We start from the raw sequence: 25,394 nt of genomic DNA, 5'->3' as shown, positions 1-25,394 counted from the left end.
GCTAATAGAATTTTGGGATTACATTTGCAGAACCATTGTAAAGTTGTAAAACAACGCTTAGCTTTCATACTGCTGTATTTAGAGTACATTTAAAGTTATGTGCTCAGTTTTCATCACTAAATAAAAAACACACATATTGGAAAGAGAGCAGAAATAGTATCAAGACTGGTCAAGTGTAAATGGAGATGAAATGTAAGCAAATAATAGCGATATTTTATCTTTGCAACCTTGGTTTTGGAGGGGTAATAAGAAGGGAAACTTAACAGATATGCAAATAATATATTCATTGACATGGTCAAGACAAATACAAAATGTTTATTTTAAGCAAGTCAGGAGGGTGGGATTTGAAAATATAAATGAGTGTAAAGTAATTTTCAAACTAAATAGTTACACATTTAGTTCATCAGGTTATTCTGGAATTATATGCCAGGCATGATTAAGTGAAAAAATATTTAAAGTATTTTGGTGCAAGCTGCCCTGTTTTGAAGAGTATGGCCCTCTTTCTCCGGTCCCAGGTTTCTGCTCAAGCTCGTCAACATATCACTAAACAACAAACTGCCCAGAATAGTATTTTAAAATATGATATTAAAAATTCATTGCTTTGAAAAATATTCCTTTATTTAAGAATGTTAATTTCGTAAAGTTTGGCTACTAAAGCTGAAAATTGATTTATCACAAAAAAAAGCTTTAAAAGCAACTGAAGTTCATTTCCTGTGAGAGTGCGATTTTAAATTACTGAAAATTACTTTAAAAAATATACCAAATTCTCTTCCAGTTAAATTGGAATACATTAGTGAGTTCCTTATTAAGTTTAAAAATCAACTTAGTCATAGCCTTTCAAGATGTATTAACCTTAACCTATGCTGGTAGTGTCCTTTTGTTCAAAAGTTCCAGGTTATATTTTTGAAACCTCTTTGAAGGCCTGCAAATGAATCAAATTAGCAGAAACTCCCAATTGTGATAAATGTTCCATGGGGTTGTGGGTAGAGTCTGTTTCTATCATAGAGTTTTTAAAACTAGCACACAAGACCGCAGAAACTCAAGTTGAGCTTGTGTTTGAAACTTTATAATCTTTAGCATTTGGATGTTATTATTGAGGGAATTCATTTTGTTAGAAAGATGAGTTGATGGTTGAGGTCTTAGTTATTTGTCTAATGGATTTTTTCAAAGTTTTCCTAAGAAAGTTAAATAATCTGCAATTCTTAGTTTTATTTTGAGAGTAGTCCTTTTGAGGCAAGTGAAGTAAGACTCATTATTAAGAAAAGGCCCAAGAAGCATTTAGAATTTAAACGTGAACTTATTTTTGTTACATATATTTAACTAGTGTACGCTATATTTGCAACATTAATAAAGGACTTTTCCCAGACGTGTTATTACCGACAGCTGAAGTGGCTTGCACGTTACCTTATAGTCTTGCTGTATTCCTATCAAATGTGTTCTGTTTTGATAAAGGGAGAAAGGTGCAGTTTATGGACTATAAATCAGGAAATATTTGCTGTTGCCTCGTAGAATATTTTGACAGGCTACCCAGTGCCTCAAGATCTAAACTACTCACTTTTGATTTTCATGTCTGAAGTATTAATTTATTCGATTCACAAAGTGAAGTGAGCAATGCTGGTCATTGGCAACTCTTTTGCTCTTATCTATGTTATGAATTAAATCTCTTAAGGGAAATTATGTTTGTGTGAAAGTGCTGGCAATGTTGGGTGCCACAGAATATTCTATGTGCTGATATTTCCTGATTTATAGTATTTGTACCACTGATGTCTACTCTTTACCCCAGGGGTTCTGGCTGAGAGATTGGCAGGGACACTGGGGTGAAGGAAGGAGGTCAGTTAAGTTCCAGTGTGAAAACTGAAATGTCTTGGTGAATAATGCTGGACAGAAATTCAGCAGGTAAGCTTTTTCAGCCTTTTCTTTGGCATCCCAATTATGGGTTGGCTGTGGAGCATAAATGCATTTTTATTTATGGATCAGCTAAAATTTCTGTGCATTTCTCATACAATGTATGGATGAAAATCCAATGTTCAGAGTAAAAGTTGATCAAGTTTTCTTTTTAAACGCAAATTGTAACAGAAATCCTTCAAGTTATGCCAAAAGTCTTGGGACAATCTTTACAACAGTGAGAAAAATGAGATGTTTGTATTTGTCACACTTGTTTTCACCAGTGCCAGCCAACAGGTTTGCATTGAATTACAGTGATGCACAAATTCCAATTCTTATATTTACAAGTCATAACTTGCATGAACGTACAATAAATTTTGCTGTGTTTCCTATTTGAGTGTGACAATTTGGTCTGTACTGGGATTATATCTTAGAAAAGCTAAAAGGAAAAAGAACATTGGAATGCCATTTCTTACTTAAAAATGGCATTTTGTCCAATGTCTTCAGCCTGCGCCTTAAAAATCGCATGTTTTCTTTCTGTGAAAAGATTGGGATAGTCCTATTTTATTTCAGCTGATAACTTGGATGTGATCCAAATTCTCAATAAAGTGAGTGAATGAGGAGTGGAATTCTCTTGCCATGTATGTTGCCAGTCCCTGAATTTTGATGCCATTTGTGATGCCATTTTGTTTCTGTCATTCATTACCAGCTTCTGTTAACAAATGTTGTTACATATGATCTGGAAGGCATACTTCTTTCTGGATGCCATTGTTATAAAGGTACACACTGGAGATAATTATTAGTTATGCTGCTTATTGTGTCAGCTTCTTGGATGTAATGTTGTCTTTTGTTAATCGAGTGATATGATGCCTCAGAATTGTTGAATACTGCTACATGTGTTTGCAAATTCATAATTGATCAACTATTATCCTTAATAAATATAGTTTGGATTGAATTGAAGACTTGCTGATCAGCATGGGAACAATATTCTTATTCTGATTGTTGAATTCAGTAAATTGAGTCTTCTCGCCAAATCTCTGCAGTAAACTATTCAAGCACATTGTGAAACTAGACTTCTAATTCTGAGCAAATATCAACCATTGGAAGAACTTCAAGCAGAATTGATCAAACCTGCCCATTCACATCCAAAAGGACAGTATTCCCAGCAGTGAGTTATATTCCAGAAGCATTAACTTTTTTTTCTATTTTCATCTATCCCTGACCATCAAAAATGGATTACTATTTAACTTCTTATTGCTTGTAGGAACTTGTACTTAAAGTAATTACTGCTTTCACCTAGATTAATTCATCTCCAGGAGTTGCTTTTGAGAAGTTTTTTGGCAACCATAGTCTTTGTATGAACACAAGGTGATAGGTGAGAGGTGCAGAGAAAATGTGAAGAATAGCATTTGCCTGCAGTGAGTGGCAATGACTTGGAATTCACTGCCGACAAGGTTGATAGAAGTGGAGACAGTCAGATTTCAGAAGGAAATTTGAAATGCACTAGAGGGGACTAAACTTGCAGGGCTGTAGGGGGTGGAGTTGGGGAATAGGATTGACTTGATTATTGTACAGAGATCTGTCATGGACTTGATGGGCCAGCTGGCCGCCACTGTGGCAGAATGACTCTGCAATAAGTTCACATCATTTTCTTTTTTACATCTCTTTTCCCCTTTCCTACCCTTTCATGAGAACAAACACAAGAATTAGGAAAAGGAGAAGACCATAGACTCATCAAGCATTCTATGGGAAAAGTTGACGTTCGAGTGGCACAACTTGGAGTTCAGAGTTTGCCTCACTCCATGACATGGTTTGGGCAATTGCAGTGAAGACTTAGCAACCAGTGAATGAATAATGTAATTTGTTGGATGTAATAATTAGTATTTTCAATAGAAAATGAGTAACTCAGAAATTAAACAAAATTGTACCTGTTTTCACAGAAAAGAAACTGCTGCCCAATAGACCGTAAGCCTTTCAGTCTGGTTTACAAACAAGTCAACATAAAGGGTAATGTAAAGGTATGTAATTAATAGTTTTTATTAGTTTAATTAGCTTAATGTATACAGGTTAAATATAAAATAAACAAGACATAAGGCAATTCAGATGAATAGCTATTGAAATAAGGCACAAGGATTTATAGGGTTGTACTTTATGTTCCCTGAGCAGTTTGGAAGGCCGGTTAGGGGGTGAGCTTAAAATTCAGCTAGTAGACTGTCCACATACTGGCCCTAAAGGAAGCAGCTCCGTATCACACTGATACCTTCAGTCCACCATTCTCCCCCGTCATCCCCTGATCTGTACTTCCATATCAGTCCAGGCTCCTCAACATTGCAGGCTGCTTATAGTCTCAGCAGTGACCCATCCGGTAGGACCTCTAATTTAGGAAGAGATGGAAGGTTCACTATGAAGGAATAAACGGTGCTCACAGCATTAAGTTGCTGCTGAACAGCTGTCAGGATTATGGGTGACCCCTGCTTCTGACATTTTGGTCCAGGGTGCTGGGGACTATAGTGCCACATAAAATACAGCACATTGCCCTCAAACTCTGGAATAGGAAAACAAATAAGCCTATTGTAATATAGTGTCACTTTCTGTGCTGTTTTTGTGCATTTCAGATTCCCATCAAGCAGAGCTTCAGTAAAAATTCACAAGAACAGCAGCCATGCAGCAATGAAGAGCATTGTCACAGTATTGCAGGGTAGGTACTGCCAAAAAATAAATGTTGTGTTGAACTTATACATAACCTTCAAGAAAGGTTATCATAGAATAATGCAGAAACAGCCCATTTGGCCTAACAAGCCCACACCAACCCTCTGAAGAGTATCCCACACAGACCCATTCCCCTACCCTACTACTCTGCATTTCCCCTGACTAAAGCATCTCGACTACACATCCCTGAACACTATGGGCAATTTAGCATGGCCAGTTCACCTAACCTGCACATCTTTGGACTGTGGGAGGAAACCAGAGCACCTGGAGGAAACCCATGCAGACACTGGGAGAATGTGCAAACCCTTCCCAGACAGTCGCCTGAGACTGGAATTGAACCCGGGTCCCCGGCGCTCAGAGGCACTGAGGGCTAACCACTGAGTCATGGTGCCTGATGTGGCTTAGGATATTATCAAAGTTGAGGAACACAACAACTTCCTTGTCATTGTTAAAATAGTAAAATCTTCAATGGACACTAGGTTTTATTAGTGTCTAGATATTCATCGAACATTTTTCTTGTGTTGATGTGATTGTACTTTGTAGATATTGTAATGTGTATTTGCAAATTTTAACTGTTTCTTCAGATAACATTTTTTGGGTCTTCTGTAACCTTTGATAACGATACCGTTTCAGTTTGTTCATAGTGTGTGAAGTGTACTAAACTAGGGCTTTCCCTAATGTCCTCACGCACTTAACTTTGTAAAAGACCAGGGTAATGTTTTCATTCTTGTCACTTTGCGTGGCACTGTTTGTAACATAATCAGATTCCAAAAACCATAATTTACCACTTACTTGTCACATGGGAAGTAGGAGATGTCAGTTCCTGAATCTGCTGATTGCATGAGATATGCTCATGGTGACCGGGAGACCTTAACTTGATTTGTCACAGCACAAGATGAGCGTGTGTTTTAGAATCCAGTGGTGCAAACCAAAGGTTTCCATTTGAATCTGGGAATTCTCACTGTGAGTACATAAGAGAAGCTTCAGGTCAGTCTTGAACTAATTTTAATAAGTCAGTGGATCCCTTATTCACTTCCAATTACTAATACTGTAATGTCCCCATCATCTATATCCCAAGCATCCAGAATTCCTCTTTTGAATCTCGAATACCAGTGCATGATAATTCTGAATGTTTGGGATCCAGGTAACAGAGACTTCAGTCAACTTTCTACATTGCTGATAACCCACTGGAATAAAGCAGTCAGCCACTGTTCGTCTAACAGTTAATATTACGGGAGTTAGTGCTTCTTTTAAAACATGGAATACCGTGTCCAGTTCTGGTTGCCCAGTTATAGGAGGGATATTATCAAGCAGGAGAAGATTCAGAGGAGATTTAACAGGATGTTGCCAGATATGGAAGGTTTCAGTTATGAAGAAAGGCTGGATGGGCTGGGACTTTTTTTACTGCAGCATAGGAGGTTGAGAGGCGATCTGATAGAAGTTTATAAAATAATGAGGAATTGATAGTTAGTGATAGTTGTCTTTTTTCCTGGGGTGGGGGATTTCAAGACATGGGGCATTTTTAAGGTGAGAGGAGAGAGATTTTAAAAAGGCATGAGAGGCAACTTTTTACACAGAGGACGGTTCGTGTGTGGAATGAACTTCCTGAGAAAGTGATGGATATGGGTACAATTACAACATTTAAAAGACATTTGGATAGATACATGAAAGTATCATGAATAGGAAAGGTTTGGAGGGATATGGAAAAGGAACAAGCAAACAAATTCAGTTTGAGATTATGGTTAGATCGAAGGGTCTGTTTCCGTGCTGTATGACTCTGTATATTGTGCCAGTGGGCAAAGGGACAGACCTGAGGACTGGCTGGCTGGATTGTTTCCATATTTGAGTGAGATTACAAAGCCACACAGGAAGCTCTGTTTCATGTTGGGATGCAGGACCACTGCTTGTTTCTCATGAGTACCTGTTTATGCATATAATTATGTCAGAGCTCTTGCTTGTTAAACTTATCAAGTAAAGTTGATTACCAGTTTTCTAAAATTAGATGTACTGCGAACATTTGTGACAAAGTTTCTGGTGACTTAAGGATTACTCTGAATACCTATGTGCTCTGGAAACTGGTCAGATTGGGAAGTCTTAATGGTATTTGTATGGTCAGGCCATTGTGAACTAATTTAGGTTCAGTTTGCTTGAAAACTCTGGTCCACTGCATTAGTGAGGTGACAATGATTCCATACTAATGGTATCTTCAAAGAATGTCCACCTTGAGTAATTCTGGGTTTGTTTTCTGGTCTGCTACATAGCATTGCTTATTCTGTACTAACAGAAAGCATTTTAAGTAGGCTCTGCAACTGTAATGATTACATTGTAAAGCAATTTTTCAGAAGCAGTTACTTGATTTCACGAGCACAAGTTCATAACATAGTTAATGAGAATTTCTATAGTTGTATTTATAAAAATAACTGCTCTGGGTTATGTGCTCTGCTGTGGTCAAACCGCATCAATCATTCTTTACACTTGTGCTTGGCGAAAGTGAGGACTGCAGACTCTGGAGATTAGAGTCACGAATGTGGTGCTGGAAAAGCACAGCAGGTCAGGCAGCATCCAAGGAGCAGGAGAGTCAGTGTTCTGAGCAAAAGCTCTTCATCAGGAATGCTCCTCGGATACTGCCTGATTTGTTATGCTTTTCCAGCACCACATTCATTACTTTACAATTGTGCTTTGTCCACAGACGAACTGTCAGATTTTGCATTGGGAACTACTGCAATTATAGAACCATTTCAAAGAACAATACAGCACAGGAACAGGCCCTTCAGTCTTCCAAGGCTGCGCCCACCACATTTTGCCCTTCCATACTAAGACTGTCATTTCATATAAGGCTCTCTACAGGGGATCTGGGACCTGTGTGAGCAGGACAAATAACTGAATCTTAATCAATCAGATTGAAATATTATTAATGTACTGAACAAGTCAAAATATTTAAGTCCATGTCAAATGAGTTAAAGAAAACACTGCAGTGGGAAGATAGGTATTGTGTAGAGGAATGATGCAGAATTTGTTTTTGTTTGAAATGAATGAAACTTAGTTTTCTATTTCAATTAGATTATTTGACTAAAATGAATAATTCTCGCATCATTAAATAGTTTGACTGGAATGAATTTTTTCTGTTGAAGTTATTGAGTAATTTTGCATTATTCCATGTGTTTCTGTGCTTGATCTCTCAGCAAGGTGTCAGTATAACACAGCTTCTGGGGTGTCAGCAACTTCTTAATTTCATGTTAACTGTGTGTCTGTGGTTTTCAGGATTTCCAGTGTGGTTGAGCCTTTAACAACTATGTGCACTGGTAACCTCACCATCATTTCTGAGCAAAATACAGCTCATTACCTTTTCAGATAATAAAGATCTTTCAAATAATTGTACTACTTAAAATTTCTTTTGCAAATTACAGAGGAAGCGTTGCCTTCAATGATGGGTTTTGCACATGCTTAAAGGAAAAGTGTGAAAGTAAGTAAGAAATGAACTTTGTATTGATATATTTCTCTGGAGCGTTGGAGGCTGAAGGGTAACCTTAGAGGTTTATAAAATCATGAGAGGCATGGATAGGGTGAATAGCCGAGGTCTTTTTGCCAGGCTAAGACAGTCCTCTGTTCTTGGGCCTCAGCTCTTTGTAGTTTTTATAAATGACTTGGATGAGGAGGTTGAGGGCTGGGTTAGTAAATTTGCAGATGACACAAAAGTTGGAGGTGCCATTGATAGTATCGAGGGCTATTGCAGGCTGCAGTGTGACATAGACAGGATGCAGAGCTGGGCTGAGAAATGGCAAATGGAGTTCAATGTGGATAAATGTGCGGTGATGCATCTTGGAAGGTCGAACTTGAATGCTGAATATAGGATTAAAGATAGGATTCTTGGCAGTGTGGAGGAACAGAGGGGTCTTGGTGTTCATGTACATAGATCCCTCAAAGTTGCCACCCAAGTTGGTAGGGTTGTTAAGAAAGCATATGGTGTTTTGGCTTTCATTAACAGGGGGATCGAGTTTAAGAGCCGTGAGATTTTGCTACAGCTCTACAAGTCCCTGGTGAGACCACACTTGGAATATTGTATCCAGTTCTGGTCACCCTACTATAGGAAAGGTACAGAGGCTTTAGAGAGGGTGCAAAGAAGGTTTACCAGGATGCTGCCTGGACTGGAGGGCTTGCCTTATGAAAAGAGGTTGACTAAGCTCGGACTTTACTCTCTGGAGAGAAGGAGAAATAGAGGTGACCTGATCGAGGTATGCAAGGTAATGAGAGTCAATAGCCAGAGACCTTTCCCCGGGGCAGGATTGACTGGCACGAGGGGTCATAGTTTGAAGATATTAGGAGGAAGGTATCGAGGAGACGTCAGAGGTAGGTTCTTTACGCAAAGAGTTGTGAATCCATGGAATGTGTTGCCAGCAGTGGTGGTGGAAGCAGAGTCATTAGGGACATTTAAGCGACTGCTGGAAATGCACATGGATAGCAGTGAATTGAGGGGTGCGTAGGTTAGGTTATTTTATTTTACATTAGAAGGATCTGTTTCCATGCTGTACATCTCTGACTCTATGATTAATGCTCGGCACAACATCGTGGGCCGAAGGGCCTGTTCTGTGCTATACTTTTCTATGTTCTATGTTCTAACTAGAGGGCATATGTTTATTGTGAGAGGGGAAAGATTTAAAAGAGATCTAAAGGCCAACTTTTTCATGCAGGGAGTGGTCTATGTGTGGAATGTGCTAATATTTAAAAGGCATTTGGTTGGATATTTAAATAAGAATGGGTTGGAGGGATATGGATCAAATGCTGGCAAACGGGACTAGACTGGTTTGGGATAACTGACCGGAATGGACAAGAAGGGTCTGTTTCCGTGCTGTATACCTCTATGATATCTTAAATTGGAAGAACATCAGCATGCTTGGAAAAGGTAAAAGCTTTTTTATTATTCTTCAGAAAAGATTTGAGGTTGTTACTTCAGATTTGACTGCATACATTTCAAAAGTGTGAAATTCCAAAGAGAGGAACAGGCTTTCAACTCATTAACTTTGTTCTGTCCTGAATCCATGTATATTTATCCTATCATTTACTTCCTTGCAATATTTGTTATATACAAATCTAGTTCTGAAAACAGCCAAAAGCCAAAAACACTGTCCTACAATACTTTCTGAGTAAACATTTGCTCCCTTCATTTGCTGTTCAGTCAGTCAATCAATGGCAAGGTGGTATTCAGGGTAGGTGGTGATTGAAGTTTCTCTTTCCTTCAGGATGCTGTGCTGCTTGGCAACAAACAGACTTTTGTGAAATACAAAGCATATTTGTCACGGGCTGTGAAAAAAGGAATAGGACTTCCAAGAAGAATAAAAATAAGGTTGGTTGAATGAATGTGTAATACTCATTAAATCTGCACCATGGTAGACAATGGTATATTAACATGAATATTGAACCCAAGGCCTTAAAATGCTGAAGTATGCCATTCAGCCCATCGGGTCTGTTCTGCTATTCCCTTAGACTATGACTGATCTGATAATTCTCAACTCTACTTCCCTGACTTTTCCCCACAACCCTCAAATCCCTTACTGATTAAAAGTCTGTCTAATCTCAGTCTTGAATATAATTAATGACCCAGTCTCAACAGCCCTCTGTGGTAAAGAATTCCGCCAAATCACTACTCTGAGTGAAGAAGCTCTCCCTCCTCATCATTTAAGGACTTTGCTAAGTAACAAATATTTTGTAAACCATTATTTCAATTATATACCATGTGCCTTTTTTTTTACTGAGGTAGTATGTTAAACTATTTTGACCCAATGTTTTCCTTCTGAGTTTAAACAGTGCATCTTTTATGGTCTGGAAGTTTTGATCTTTGGGTCCTTTTATCATAGCATTTGCTTCAGCCTTAAAATGGATTTTACAACTAAGAAAAATGCCCAGAGTAGTCCTTTTGGTCCTTTCAATTCCACCTTCCCAGATCTCTTGCTACCTATATCAGTTGATCCTTATCTCAAATATGTTCAGTAATTGAGCATTCTCACCTCCTCAGGTTGGAAAGTTCCAAAGACAACTAATTTTTTGAATGAAGAAGGTTCCCCTTACTTTTTTCTAAATAGCAGATTCTTTTTTCTGAAACTGGGATCCCATCTTCTTTATTCCCCATTCGGAGAAAACGTTTTCTTGTCTAACCATAAGAATTTTAAGTATTTCAACTCCTACGAATGAGGAGTGGGATAGGCAATTCAGGCCTTTGAGCCCATTCCACCGTTTGGCATGATCTTGGTTGATTTTATTCTAGTCTCAACTCCACTTTCCTGCCTGCTCCCCATAGCCCTTTATCCTGCTTTTCATCAGAAACATATATATTTCTTTCTTGAATCTGATGATAGATTTTGTCTCTGGGGCAGTGAGTTCTACAGATTCACAACTCTCTGAGAAAAGAAGTTTCCTCTTACTTCAGTTTTGAACCTACCTCCTCTCATTCTCTTAACTATATATTCTTGTTCGAGAATGTCCCACAAGAAGGGACATCTGTTCCACATCCACCTTATCAAACCCCTTTAGTATTTTGTATATCTCAATCAGCTCCCCCCTCATTCTTCTAACCTTCTGCGAGTACATTCCCCAGTTGTTCAACTGCTCCTTATATAATTGTAACAACATTTCTTTACTTTTATAATCCTGTCCTTTTGCAATAAATACCAGGATTCCATTTGCCTTTCTTGTTCTGTGCTACACCTGCAAACCCACTTTCTGCGAATTATGCACAAAGACACCCAGATCCCTCTGCACTGATATACTTTGAATCTGATTCCCATTTAAATAAAATGTGCTTTTTTGTTTTTCCGATCAAAATGGGCAACCTCGCACTTATCCACCTTAAACTCCATCTGCCAGATTCTGGTCTTTTCTCCAAAGCTACCGATATCCATCTATTTATGTCCTCGTCACCGTGTGCTTTCCCACCTGTTTTAGTATCGTAGGTGGGAAAGAGTATAGTAGGAAAGCTTGAATTCGCTCACCTCTCTCATTATTTCCAAAACAATATAGACCACATTTCTTTAGTCTTTAATTAATAAACAATTCCCTCGTCCAAGGGATGAGTTTAATTTTGTCGTCTGGGGAAAACTTGTCCTTCATTGAGTAAGGAGACCAAAGCTGCACATATTAGTCCTAATGTAGCTTCAGTAATGTGGCCCTGTACAATTGTAGTAGGACATCTTTACTTTATGCTTCAATCCGTTTATAATAAAGTTTTGTTAAAGTGTTTTGCTTTCATAATTGCTTGATGCGCCTGCATGTTAATGTTTTGTCATTCATATACAAAAACACTCAGGTTATTCTGAATGCACACATTTCCCAATCTCTCATCATTCAATGTATATTCTTTTAAATTTATTATCTTACCAAAGAGGGTGACCTCACATTTCTCCCACATGAGTTACATCTGCTGTGCTTGTGCCCACTGTCAAACTTGGCTCTATCCATTTATAGACTCCGTGTGTCAATCACTTCATTTCCCAACTAACATGGTATCGTCAGAAAAATTGGGTCTTTTCATCCAAGTCATTTGTACAGATTGTAAATAACTGAGGCGTAAAGACTGATCTTTACAATTATAGCCTCAGAAACTGAAAATAATGCATTAATTTCTACTCTTTCTGTTCATTTACCAATACTCAACTCACAGTAAAACATTATCACCAATTCTGAGTCCTGATTTTTCCTAGTATCCTATTGAGTGGTACATTATTGAGTGCTTTCTGAAGAATACAATTGATCCAGCGTATTGTTTATAAACATTTGGAAGAAATGCATCACTGGATTATATATGAGCTGATTTGGTTGTATTGCCCTAAATTTATATAGAATTCACACTTAGTGAGTTTTAAGAAGATTTGTAGCTCAGGTTAAGGTTTTGGATGTCAGTTTGCTCACTGAGCTGAAAGGTTCATTTCCAGACGTTTCGTTACCTTACTAGGTATCATCTTCAGTGGACCTCATGTGAAGCAATGCTGAAAATTCCTGCTTTCTATTTATATGTTTGGGTTGGTGATGTCATTTCATCAACAAACACATCGAGTCAGAACCCATCCGCCACCCCCTGAGAAAGTGACTTCACCACAGGAAATGACATCACCAACCCAAAGATATAAATAGAAAGCAGGAATTTTCAGCATTGCTTCACATGAGGTCCACCGAAGATGTTACCTAGTAAGGTAACGAAACGTCTGGAAATGAACCTTTCAGCTCAGCGAGCAATCCTACATCCAGAATTCACACTGCTGGTGACTGATTCTTTATCACAGGTTAAATGTTATTTCCTGCCATCCACTGTGTTCTAGCAGAAGGTTTAGAGCTCTGTGTGTAACATAACTAAATTACTTATGCTGTTCACTGGTACGCAACTTTGTACCTTTTATATACATAATGAAACACAGTGTGTGCAGTAGAGGAAAGTCACTATGCATTAAGAGCCAATTTCATTCAACAGCAAACACTCTGACGGGGTGAGCACCATGGATAGAAGCTGAGAAAGTTGAAGTCTGCTGTCTTGTTCTTTTCTTAAAATGAGTGAAATAAATCTAATTTCCTTTTATGTTTTTGCAGATTTTACTTTACTGTTTGCTCTAAATTAGCTTTTTCTATTCATGAAATTATTTCTTTTGCTTCGATAGATCAACAGAAAAGCATGTTACCAGCCATGTGTCAGGAATGATCTGAACAGTTTCACTCCACAATATGGGAAGTCAGAAATGTCCAATTTCGAAACTGAAATATGGTAAATCTCAGTGCTAACATGAGGTTAATGAGCCCATTGAAATTGCAAAGCTGTAGAATATCTTTTATTATCAATTGTGTTCAGTGTAAAGTACACTGAAAAGTGTGTACCATTGCTGTACATAAGCACTATTCACATTAACCTAGAATAAAAGTTTTGAAAAGATAACTTTATGAAAGTCCAACTTTTTGTTCTGCACAGCGCCATCATTTCCCCACCAGAGTCCTGCTCTGGGCTTCCCAGCCAATTCCATGCCGCCGAGATTATCATGTTCTGTACTTTCCAGCCCACGGCATTCCACCCAGAGTGTCCCACCTGTTAAGGCTTCAAATACTTTTTGTGTGTTAATTGTGTAAACCTGGTTTTTCAGTGCATTAAGTTTTCTGGTTTCTAACTCTGCACCACTTGAATGGTGTAAAATAATGCAGCAACTATAGTGACAACATCTCAAATTATATATATATCAGTAACTTAGCTTTTTCTTTTCATAGTTATTCTTTTGCCTCAAAGAACAACTGAAAGTCATTCTTTTTAATAAAGGGGGAACTAATCAGGAAGCGATGAGGTGGGAGTAGATGTCTAATGTCTTTAAATCTTTTACAACCTTGAAGGACATCAATTAAACAGTGGGAATAGAAGGCAGTGCAATGTCCATTGTGCTTTCAAAAACTAAACTGGAAAAGTAAACCACTTGCTGTGACTGCCTTTGTTTGGTTTTGTTACAATTTACAGACCCGTCCTTATGTAGTTTATGATTCTCTAAGATCCCCTTATGTTTAATGTTTTTAGAAATAATATAAATGAAATGTAGTTGTGAAATCAGGGTATAAGTAAGTGAAGTTAAAAGGGGTGGTTATCAACAGCAACCTGCATATACATTGCATTGTTTGTATATGAAGTGTGATGATGTACTTTGGCGAAACACTTGTGTAAAATTTGACACCAAGCCAATAAAGTGAAGGAGCAAGAGCCTGATCAAATGATATGTTCTAAGAAGTCTTAAAGAAGGAGGAAAATATGGAAAGGTGGTGGGGTTTATGGAGGTAAATCCAGAACATAGGAGCTAAGCGGCTGAAAACACAGCTACCAGTAGCGGAGGAAAGGAAATCAAGGACTACACAAGGTCACAGTTTTAGAAGTGTTGAATTATAGGAATGGAGGAGGCTTCAAAAGCTGGTAGGCGATAGGCTATGAGACTGAAAGTTTGAGGCATTATCAAATTTCACAGGTAGAGTAAAATGGGATATTTACACGAGATAAAATGTATAGGTGTAAAAGTGTGTGGTGGGGGGGGGGGGGCGGGGGCGGGGACGTGTAAATTTAATGTAATCTGAGTGAGAAACACACACTGTACCAGGGTGAGCTGAATTCTTAATTCATTCCTAACCGTTTGAACCTTTATTCTTCCTTTTGTAGCACAGATTATGTTGACATGTGTGAAATTACACCACTAATCAGACAGAAGAGAAGAGGACCAGAATCAAATCGACCCCGGTGGCGTCTTGCTTCCACTGTTCTTACAACAGGAATGTCGAGGTACTAATTCAGGCAGAAGTTGAAATGCAAACTTCTATAAATAAGCTGAGCAGCGTTTTAATGCAACACTTCTGGTTGTTCGTAAGGATAGTGCCATCAGTTGAAAGCCAAGTTTAGTTTATCTAGTGGCATTGATTACTGTTTAAAGCTTTGCTGATAATGGAATTAATATAACTTAGGCTTTTCTTGAAGGTTTGTCACTCTGTTGTTTTAGATATGTTAATTGGAAACATAGTCAATTTGCAAGCTGTTTGAAGTAAAATGTCGATTCATCATTTTTCCAAATCATGTTATTCATCCACTTTGACTGAGTTTTGCTTTAACCAAGCAAGCAGACTGTTTCAGGATTTCTAATTCCTTCTCAGTTGTTCCCACAGCAATTTACATCTATGTATTATTTTAAAAGTCTTAATTCTCCTAAAAATAATGTCTATCCTTGGGCTGATCAGTGTATTTCCCAGAAATGGATGTATATAACAGGAAGAGGACAGGCAAACTAGATCTTCTTTCTTGAAGGGGGGTGACCTAATAGAACTAATATAAAATTATGAAAGCGTTTGATGGCATGGTTACAAAGTTTGTTTCCTTTGTGAAGGAGAATGTAACTGGAGATCATCAATATAGTCACCAATAAGGAATTCAGAATAGGATTTTTCACCCAAAGAAAATGCTAAGAATGTGGAAATCGCTACCAAAAGGAGTAGCTAAAGTGAAGAGAATAGATGGTTACAGTGGTAGATGTCGATGAAGAATGGCAGAAGTCCTCAGTGGAATTTGAATACTGGCATGGACTAGTTAAGCCAAATGGCCTGCTTCTGTGCATAACCATGTAAGCTGAGTGTGAAAAACAGCATGAGCTAAAATGCAACTTGTTTGAGCTCTCATTTCTAACTAAGAAGGTTTTTATCACAAATTCCACATTAGAGATTTAGGTTGATGCTTCAGTGCAATGTTGGGAGGTATCCTGAGTCAAATGAGACATTAGATTAGATTAGATTAGATTACTTACAGTGTGGAAACAGGCCCTTCGGCCCAACAAGTCCACACCGCCCCGCCGAAGCGCAACCCACCCATACCCCTACATTTACCCCTTACCTAACACTACGGGCAATTTAGCATGGCCAAATGACCTGACCTGCACATCTTTGGACTGTGGGAGGAAACCGGAGCACCCGGAGGAAACCCACGCAGATACGGGGAGAATGTGCAAACTCCACACAGTCAGTCGCCTGAGGCGGGAATTGAACCCGGGTCTCTGGAACTGTGAGGCAACAGTGCTAACCACTGTGCCACCGTGCTGCCCACAAGGCGCAATAAGCACAAGTTCTATTTGCTGCCTCAAAAAATCCCACAGCCCTATTCAAAGAAGAGCAGGAGGATTTTATGGGATTTCTAGGCCAACATTTAACCCCTCAACTGATGTACCTTGCCCAGATTATCTGGTCAGTCATCTGATTGCTACTGGGATCCTGTCATGTGCGCATTGATTTGGATGATTCCCCAGATTGCAATAGTTAATACACTTTCAAGACTCTGAATTCTTTAGAATACTTTGAGGTTGTGAAAAGTGCTATAAAATTCTTACAGTCTATCCAAACTAAACTTAATTATGCTGCTCCGAATAAACACGATTTGGAGATGCTGGTGTTGGACTAGGGTGTACAAAGTTAAAAATCACACACCACTAGGTTATAGTCCAACAGGTTTAATTAGAAGCACTAGCTTTCGGAGCGACGCTCCTTCATCAGGTGATAGTGGAGGGCTCAATCCTAAAACACAGAATTTATAGCAAAAATATACAGTGTGATGTAACTGAAATTATAGATTGAAAAATACCTCGATTGTCTGTTGAGTCTTTCATCTGTATGAATACCATGATAGTTTCACTTCTTTCATGTGTAAATCACAAAACCTTTTTTTTTAAAAAAGGTGTATTCTCAGGTTAGCTGTAACAGTGGGTGATAGCGAGATGATATGTTGAAGGTGTTAGCCCCCTGTGTTCTCTGTCTATGCCATGATGTTTAGATTGATTCTAGTCTAAAAAGTGAGATAACAGAGTTTTACATGAATTCATGCAGTTTTTGAGCGAAGTACAATGTAACTCTGCAAGTACAAATTCACCCACAAAATATATGTGTGTGTGTGGGTCTGTGTGTGTGTGTGTCTGTCTGGGTTGGGGGTTGTGAGTGTGAGAAAGTGTGAGTGTGTGTGTGTATGTATGTATGTAGTGAGTGTAGAGTGTCTTAAGTCTGTGAGGGGGTGCGTGTGGGAGTTCGGTACCAATAGAGAGCGCCTCAACCCGGACCTTGGGTTCATGTCATATTACAGGTGACCACCATTGCACTATACACACACACACACACACACCTATACACACTCCTATACACACACACACATATGGACACCCACACACACCCTTACAGACACACACACACACACACTCTCACAGGCATCCTCTCGGAGACTTAGACCACTTTACACTCATGCACACACACATATACTGTCTCTCACAGACACTCACCTCAGACACACGCACACACTCCCACCTCAGACACACGCACACACTCCCACACTCTAACATGCACCCCTCACAGACTTAAGACACTCTCACTACACACGCACTCACACTGACTCAATCTCTCAGTCACTCTCTCGCGCGCTCTCAGGCGATCACGCACTCACTCTCTCTCTCTCTCGCAGGCTCTCCCTCGCAGGCTCTCTCTCGCAGGCTCTCCCCCTCACTCTCTCCCCCTCACTCTCTCCCCCTCACTCTCTCCCCCTCACTCTCTCCCCCTCACTCTCTCCCCCTCACTCTCTCCCCCTCACTCTCTCCCCCTCACTCTCTTCCCCCTCACTCTCTCCCCCTCACTCTCTTCCCCCTCACTCTCTCCCCCTCACGCACTCTCTCCCCCTCACGCACTCTCTCCCCCTCACGCACTCTCTCCCCCTCACGCACTCTCTCCCCCTCACGCACTCTCTCCCCCTCACGCACTCTCTCCCCCTCACGCACTCTCTCCCCCTCACGCACTCTCTCCCCCTCACGCACTCTCTCCCCCTCACGCACTCTCTCCCCCTCACGCACTCTCTCCCCCTCACGCACTCTCTCCCCCTCACGCACTCTCTCCCCCTCACGCACTCTCTCCCCCTCACGCACTCTCTCCCCCTCACGCACTCTCTCCCCCTCACGCACTCTCTCCCCCTCACGCACTCTCTCCCCCTCACGCACTCTCTCCCTCTCACGCACTCTCTCCCCCTCACGCACTCTCTCCCCCTCACGCACTCTCTCCCCCTCACGCACTCTCTCCCCCTCACGCACTCTCTCCCCCTCACGCACTCTCTCCCCCTCACGCACTCTCTCCCCCTCACGCACTCTCTCCCCCTCACGCACTCTCTCCCCCTCACGCACTCTCTCCCCCTCACGCACTCTCTCCCCCTCACGCACTCTCTCCCCCTCACGCACTCTCTCCCCCTCTCGCACTCTCTCCCCCTCTCGCACTCTCTCCCCCTCTCGCACTCTCTCCCCCTCTCGCACTCTCTCCCCCTCTCGCACTCTCTCCCCCTCTCGCACTCTCTCCCCCTCTCGCACTCTCTCCCCCTCTCGCACTCTCTCCCCCTCTCGCACTCTCTCCCCCTCTCGCACTCTCTCCCCCTCTCGCACTCTCTCCCCCTCTCGCACTCTCTCCCCCTCTCGCACTCTCTCCCCCTCTCGCACTCTCGCACTCTCACGCACTCACGCACTCTCACACTCTCACGCACTCTCACACTCTCACGCACTCTCACACTCTCACGCACTCTCTCTCACTCTCAGGTCTCACTCTCTCTCACACTCTCTCGCTCGCCCTTTCTCTCTCGCACGCCCTCTCTCTCGTTCGCCCTCTCTCTCGTTCGCCCTCTCTCTCTCGCTCGCCCTCTCTCTCGCTCGCCCTCTCTCTCTCGCTCGCCCTCTCTCTCTCTCGCTCGCCCTCTCTCTCTCTCGCTCGCCCTCTCTCCCTCTCGCTCGCCCTCTCTCCCTCTCGCTTGCCCTCTCTCTCGCTCGCTCGCCCTCTCTCTCGCTCGCTCGCCCTCTCTCTCGCTCGCTCGCCCTCTCTCTCGCTCGCTCGCCCTCTAGCTCGCTCGCTCGCCCTCTCTCTCTCGCTCGCTCGCCCTCTCTCTCTCGCTCGCTCGCCCTCTCTCTCGCTCGCCCTCTCTCTCTCGCTCGCTCGCCCTCTCTCTCGCTCGCCCTCTCTCTCTCGCTCGCTCGCCCTCTCTCTCTCTCGCTCGCTCGCCCTCTCTCTCTCGCTCGCCCTCTCTCTCTCTCGCTCGCCCTCTCTCTCTCTCGCTCGCCCTCTCTCTCTCTCGCTCGCGCTCTCTCTCTCGCTCGCTCGCCCTCTCTCTCTCGCTCGCTCGCCCTCTCTCTCGCTCGCCCTCTCTCTCTCTCTCGCTCGCCCTCTCTCTCTCGCTCGCTCGCCCTCTCTCTCTCGCTCGCTCGCCCTCTCTCTCGCTCGCTCGCTCTCGTTCTCGCTCGCTCTCACTCTCACGCACTCTCTCTCACTCTCACAGACTCTCACTCTCTCTCGCACGCTCTCTCGCTCATCCTCACTTTCTCTCTCGCTCTCTCTCTCTCACTCGCTCTCTCTCGCTCTCTCTCGCGCCCTCTCGCTCTCTCTCGCGCCCTCTCGCGCCCTCTCGCGCCCTCTCGCGCCCTCTCGCGCCCTCTCGCGCCCTCTCGCGCCCTCTCGCGCCCTCTCGCGCCCTCTCTCGCCCTCTCTCGCCCTCTCTCGCCCCCTCTCGCCCCCTCTCGCCCCCTCTCGCCCCCTCTCGCCCCCTCTCGCCCTCTCTCGCCCTCTCTCGCCCTCTCTCGCCCTCTCTCGCCCTCTCTCGCCCTCTCTCGCCCTCTCTCGCCCTCTCTCGCCCTCTCTCGCCTTCGCGCTCTCTCTCGCCCTCGCGCTCTCGCCCTCGCGCTCTCGCCCTCGCGCTCTCGCCCGCCCGCTCTCTGTCCCGCCCGCTCTCTGTCCCGCCCGCTCTCTGTCCCGCCCGCTCTCTGTCCCGCCCGCTCTCTGTCCCGCCCGCTCTCTGTCCCGCCCGCTCTCTGTCCCGCCCGCTCTCTGTCCCGCCCGCTCTCTGTCCCGCCCGCTCTCTGTCCCGCCCGCTCTCTGTCCCGCCCGCTCTCTGTCCCGCCCGCTCTCTGTCCCGCCCGCTCTCTGTCCCGCCCGCTCTCTGTCCCGCCCGCTCTCTGTCCCGCCCGCTCTCTGTCCCGCCCGCGCTCTGTCCCGCCCGCGCTCTGTCCCGCCCGCGCTCTGTCCCGCCCGCGCTCTGTCCCGCCCGCGCTCTGTCCCGCCCGCGCTCTGTCCCGCCCGCGCTCTGTCCCGCCCGCGCTCTGTCCCGCCCGCGCTCTGTCCCGCCCGCGCTCTGTCCCGCCCGCGCTCTGTCCCGCCCGCGCTCTGTCCCGCCCGCGCTCTGTCCCGCCCGCTCTCGCGCTCTCTCTCGCGCTCTCTCTCGCGCTCTCTCTCGCGCTCTCTCTCGCGCTCTCACTCGCGCTCTCACTCGCGCTCTCTCTCGCGCTCTCTCTCGCGCTCTCTCTCGCGCTCTCACTCGCGCTCTCACTCGCGCTCTCACTCGCGCTCTCACTCGCGCTCTCACTCGCGCTCTCACTCGCGCTCTCACTCGCTCTCTCTCTCGCGCTCTCACTCGCGCGCTCTCACTCGCGCGCTCTCTCTCGCTCTCTCCCTCTCTCTCCCGCTCTCTCGCGCTCTCTCTCGCTCTCTCTCGCTCTCTCTCGCGCTCTCTCTCGCTCTCTCTCGCTCTCTCTCGCTCTCTCTCGCTCTCTCTCGCTCTCTCTCTCGCGCTCTCTCTCGCTCTCTCTCGCTCTCTCTCGCTCTCTCTCTCGCGCTCTCTCTCTCGCTCTCTCTCGCGCTCTCTCTCGCGCTCTCTCTCGCTCTCTCTCTCGCTCTCTCTCTCGCTCTCTCTCGCGCTCTCTCTCGCGCTCTCTCTCGCGCTCTCTCTCGCGCTCTCTCTCGCGCTCTCTCTCGCGCTCTCTCTCGCGCTCTCTCGCGCGCTCTCTCGCGCGCTCTCTCGCTCTCTCTCGCTCTCTCTCGCTCTCTCTCGCTCTCTCTCGCTCTCTCTCTCGCGCTCTCTCTCGCTCTCTCGCGCTCTCTCTCGCTCTCTCTCTCGCGCTCTCTCTCGCTCTCTCTCTCGCTCTCTCTCTCGCTCTCTCTCTCGCTCTCTCTCTCGCTCTCTCTCGCGCTCTCTCTCGCGCTCTCTCTCGCGCTCTCTCTCGCGCTCTCTCTCGCGCTCTCTCTCGCGCTCTCTCTCGCGCTCTCTCTCGCGCTCTCTCTCGCGCTCTCTCTCGCGCTCTCTCGCGCGCTCTCTCGCGCGCTCTCTCGCGCGCTCTCTCGCGCGCTCTCACTCGCGCTCTCACTCGCGCTCTCACTCGCTCTCTCTCTCGCGCTCTCACTCGCGCGCTCTCACTCGCGCGCTCTCTCTCGCTCTCTCCCTCTCTCTCCCGCTCTCTCGCGCTCTCACTCGCGCTCTCTCGCTCTCTCTCGCGCTCTCTCTCGCTCTCTCTCGCTCTCTCTCGCTCTCTCTCGCTCTCTCTCGCTCTCTCTCTCGCTCTCTCTCTCGCGCTCTCTCTCGCGCTCTCTCTCGCGCTCTCTCGCGCGCTCTCTCTCGCGCTCTCACTCGCGCTCTCTCTCGCTCTCTCTCTCGCGCTCTCTCTCGCGCGCTCTCTCGCGCGCTCTCACTCGCGCTCTCACTCGCGCTCTCACTCGCGCTCTCACTCGCTCTCTCTCTCGCGCTCTCACTCGCGCGCTCTCACTCGCGCGCTCTCTCTCGCTCTCTCCCTCTCTCTCCCGCTCTCTCGCGCTCTCACTCGCGCTCTCTCGCTCTCTCTCGCGCTCTCTCTCGCTCTCTCTCGCTCTCTCTCGCTCTCTCTCGCTCTCTCTCGCTCTCTCTCTCGCTCTCTCTCTCGCGCTCTCTCTCGCGCTCTCTCTCGCGCTCTCTCTCTCGCTCTCTCTCGCTCTCTCTCTCGCTCTCTCTCTCGCGCTCTCTCTCGCGCTCTCTCTCGCGCTCTCTCTCGCGCTCTCTCTCGCGCTCTCTCGCGCGCTCTCACTCGCGCTCTCACTCGCGCTCTCTCTCGCTCTCTCTCTCGCGCTCTCTCTCGCGCGCTCTCACTCGCGCGCTCTCACTCGCGCGCTCTCTCCCGCTCTCTCCCGCTCTCTCGCGCTCTCACTCGCGCTCTCGCGCTCTCTCTCGCGCTCTCTCTCGCTCTCTCTCGCTCTCTCTCGCTCTCTCTCGCTCTCTCTCTCGCGCTCTCTCTCGCGCTCTCTCTCGCGCTCTCTCTCGCGCTCTCTCGCGCGCTCTCACTCGCGCTCTCACTCGCGCTCTCTCTCGCTCTCTCTCTCGCGCTCTCTCTCGCGCTCTCTCGCGCGCTCTCACTCGCGCTCTCACTCGCGCTCTCACTCGCGCTCTCTCTCGCTCTCTCTCGCTCTCTCCCGTGCTCTCTCCCGCTCTCTCGTGCTCTCTCGCGCTCTCTCTCGCGCTCTCTCTCGCGCTCTCTCTCGCGCTCTCTCTCGCGCTCTCTCTCGCTCTCTCTCTCGCTCTCTCTCTCGCTCTCTCTCTCGCTCTCTCTCTCGCTCTCTCTCTCGCTCTCTCTCTCGCTCTCTCTCTCGCTCTCTCTCTCGCTCTCTCTCTCGCTCTCTCTCTCGCTCTCTCTCGCGCTCTCTCTCGCGCTCTCTCTCGCGCGCTCTCACTCGCGTTCTCTCTCGCTCTCTCCCGCTCTCTCCCGCTCTCTCGTGCTCTCTCGTGCTCTCTCGCGCTCTCTCTCGCGCTCTCTCTCGCGCTCTCTCTCGCGCTCTCTCTCGCTCTCTCTCGCTCTCTCTCGCTCTCTCTCGCGCTCTCTCTCGCGCTCTCTCTCGCGCTCTCTCTCGCGCTCTCTCTCGCGCTCTCTCTCGCGCTCTCTCTCGCGCTCTCTCTCGCGCTCTCTCGCGCGCTCTCACTCGCGCTCTCACTCGCGCTCTCTCTCGCTCTCTCCCGCTCTCTCCCGTGCTCTCTCCCGTGCTCTCTCCCGCTCTCTCGTGCTCTCTCGTGCTCTCTCGCGCTCTCTCTCTCGCTCTCTCTCGCTCTGTCTCGCTCTCTCTCGCTCTCTCTCGCTCTCTCTCGCTCGCTCTCTCGCGCGCTCTCTCGCGCGCTCTCTCGCGCTCTCTCGCGCTCTCTCGCGCTCTCTCGCGCTCTCTCGCGCTCTCTCTCGCTCTCTCTCTCGCTCTCTCTCGCTCTCTCTCGCTCTCTCTCGCTCTCTCTCGCTCTCTCTCGCTCTCTCGCGCTCTTCGCGCTCTCTCGCTCTCTCTCGCTCTCTCCCGCTCTCTCCCGTGCTCTCTCCCGCTCTCTCCCGCTCTCTCCCGCTCTCTCCCGCTCTCTCGTGCTCTCTCGCGCTCTCTCTCGCGCTCTCTCGCGCTCTCCCGCGCTCTCCCGCGCTCTCCCGCGCTCTCCCGCGCTCTCCCGCGCTCTCCCGCGCTCTCTCGCTCTCTCTCTCTCGCGCTCTCTCTCTCGCGCTCTCCCGCGCTCTCCTGCGTGCGCTCTCTCGCGCTCTCTCGCGCTCTCTCGCGCTCTCTCTCTCGCGCTCTCTCGCGCTCTCTCTCTCGCCCTCTCTCTCGCCCTCTCTCTCGCCCTCTCTCTCGCCCTCTCTCTCGCCCTCTCTCTCGCCCTCTCTCTCGCGCTCTCTCTCGCGCGCTCTCGCGCGTTCTCTCTCGCGCGCTCTCTCTCGCGCGCTCTCTCTCGCGCGCTCTCTCTCGCGCGCTCTCTCTCGCGCGTTCTCTCTCGCGCGTTCTCTCTCGCGCGTTCTCTCTCGCGCGTTCTCTCTCGCGCGTTCTCTCTCGCGCGTTCTCTCTCGCGCTCTCTCTCGCGCTCTCTCTCGCGCTCTCTCTCGCGCTCGCTCTCGCGCTCGCTCTCGCGCTCTCTCTCGCGCGTTCTCTCTCGCGCGTTCTCTCTCGCGCGCTCTCTCTCGCGCGCTCTCTCTCGCGCGTTCTCTCTCGCGCGTTCTCTCTCGCGCGCTCTCTCTCGCGCGCTCTCTCTCGCGCGCTCTCTCTCGCGCGCTCTCTCTCGCGCGCTCTCTCTCGCGCGTTCTCTCTCGCGCGTTCTCTCTCGCGCTCTCGCGCTTTCTCTCGCGCTCTCGTGCGCTCTCTCACGCGCGTTCTCTCTCGTGCTCTCGCGCTCTCTCTCGCGCTCTCTCTCGCGCTCTCTCTCGCGCTCTCTCTCGCGCTCTCTCGCGCTCTCTCGCGCGCTCTCTCTCGCGCTCTCTCTCGCGCTCTCTCGCGCGCTCTCTCTCGCGCTCTCTCGCGCGCTCTCTCTCGCGCTCTCTCGCGCGCTCTCTCTCGCGCTCTCTCGCGCGCTCTCTCCCGCTCTCTCCCGTGCTCTCTCCCGCTCTCTCGCTCTCTCTCGCTCTCTCTCGCTCTCTCTCGCTCTCTCTCGCTCTCTCTCGCGCGCTCTCTCGCGCGCTCTCTCGCGCTCTCTCTCGCTCTCTCTCGCTCTCTCTCGCTCTCTCTCGCTCTCTCTCGCTCTCTCTCGCTCTCTCTCGCTCTCTCGCGCTCTCTCGCGCTCTCTCTCGCTCTCTCTCTCGCTCTCTCTCTCGCTCTCTCTCTCGCTCTCTCTCGCTCTCTCTCTCGCGCTCTCTCTCGCGCTCTCTCGCGCTCTCTCGCGCTCTCTCGCTCTCTCCCGCGCTCTCACTCGCGCTCTCTCTCGCTCTCTCCCGCTCTCTCCCGTGCTCTCTCCCGCTCTCTCGCTCTCTCTCGCTCTCTCTCGCTCTCTCTCGCTCTCTCTCGCTCTCTCTCGCTCTCTCTCGCTCTCTCTCGCTCTCTCTCGCGCGCTCTCTCGCGCGCTCTCTCGCGCTCTCTCTCGCTCTCTCTCGCTCTCTCTCGCTCTCTCTCGCTCTCTCTCGCTCTCTCTCGCTCTCTCTCGCTCTCTCGCGCTCTCTCTCGCTCTCTCTCTCGCTCTCTCTCTCGCTCTCTCTCTCGCTCTCTCTCGCTCTCTCTCTCGCGCTCTCTCTCGCGCTCTCTCGCGCTCTCTCGCGCTCTCTCGCGCTCTCTCGCTCTCTCCCGCGCTCTCTCCCGCGCTCTCTCCCGCGCTCTCTCTCGCGCTCTCTCTCGCGCTCTCTCGCGCTCTCTCGCGCTCTCTCGCTCTCTCCCGCGCTCTCACTCGCGCTCTCTCTCGCTCTCTCCCGCTCTCTCCCGTGCTCTCTCCCGCTCTCTCGCTCTCTCTCGCTCTCTCTCGCTCTCTCTCGCTCTCTCTCGCGCGCTCTCTCGCGCGCTCTCTCGCGCGCTCTCTCGCGCTCTCTCTCGCTCTCTCTCGCTCTCTCTCGCTCTCTCTCGCTCTCTCTCGCTCTCTCGCGCTCTCTCTCGCTCTCTCTCTCGCTCTCTCTCTCGCTCTCTCTCTCGCTCTCTCTCTCGCGCTCTCTCTCGCGCTCTCTCGCGCTCTCTCGCGCTCTCTCGCGCTCTCTCGCTCTCTCCCGCGCTCTCTCCCGCGCTCTCTCCGCGCTCTCTCTCGCGCTCTCTCT

At 47.4% G+C, this 25,394-nt stretch overlaps 1 protein-coding gene across 4 annotated transcripts in view; it reads left to right on the top strand.

Annotated features, from left to right (window-relative positions):
* Positions 1–25,394, top strand: part of scaf11 (SR-related CTD-associated factor 11) — a 77,233-nt gene that overhangs the window by 32,048 nt on the left and 19,791 nt on the right. For 3 of the 4 annotated variants that reach the window (XM_043708687.2, XM_087997008.1, XM_043708686.2), the window contains exons 4-9: positions 3,825–3,902; positions 4,500–4,582; positions 8,001–8,056; positions 9,831–9,934; positions 13,233–13,336; positions 14,753–14,872. In XM_043708687.2, the coding sequence (XP_043564622.2) occupies positions 3,825–3,902; positions 4,500–4,582; positions 8,001–8,056; positions 9,831–9,934; positions 13,233–13,336; positions 14,753–14,872 (545 nt within the window). Of the gene's footprint in view, positions 1–3,821; positions 3,903–4,499; positions 4,583–8,000; positions 8,057–9,830; positions 9,935–13,232; positions 13,337–14,752; positions 14,873–25,394 lie in introns of those variants that run through there. The other variant, XM_087997009.1, reaches the window with a different exon arrangement.

Source organism: Chiloscyllium plagiosum, unplaced genomic scaffold (assembly GCF_037043375.1).
Source record: "Chiloscyllium plagiosum isolate Xiang-an unplaced genomic scaffold, Cpla_swu_hap1 HiC_scaffold_19, whole genome shotgun sequence".
NCBI lineage: Eukaryota > Metazoa > Chordata > Chondrichthyes > Orectolobiformes > Hemiscylliidae > Chiloscyllium > Chiloscyllium plagiosum.
The sequence above is the reverse complement of the archived record's forward strand: the minus strand, read 5'-3'. Positions and strand labels throughout refer to the sequence as shown.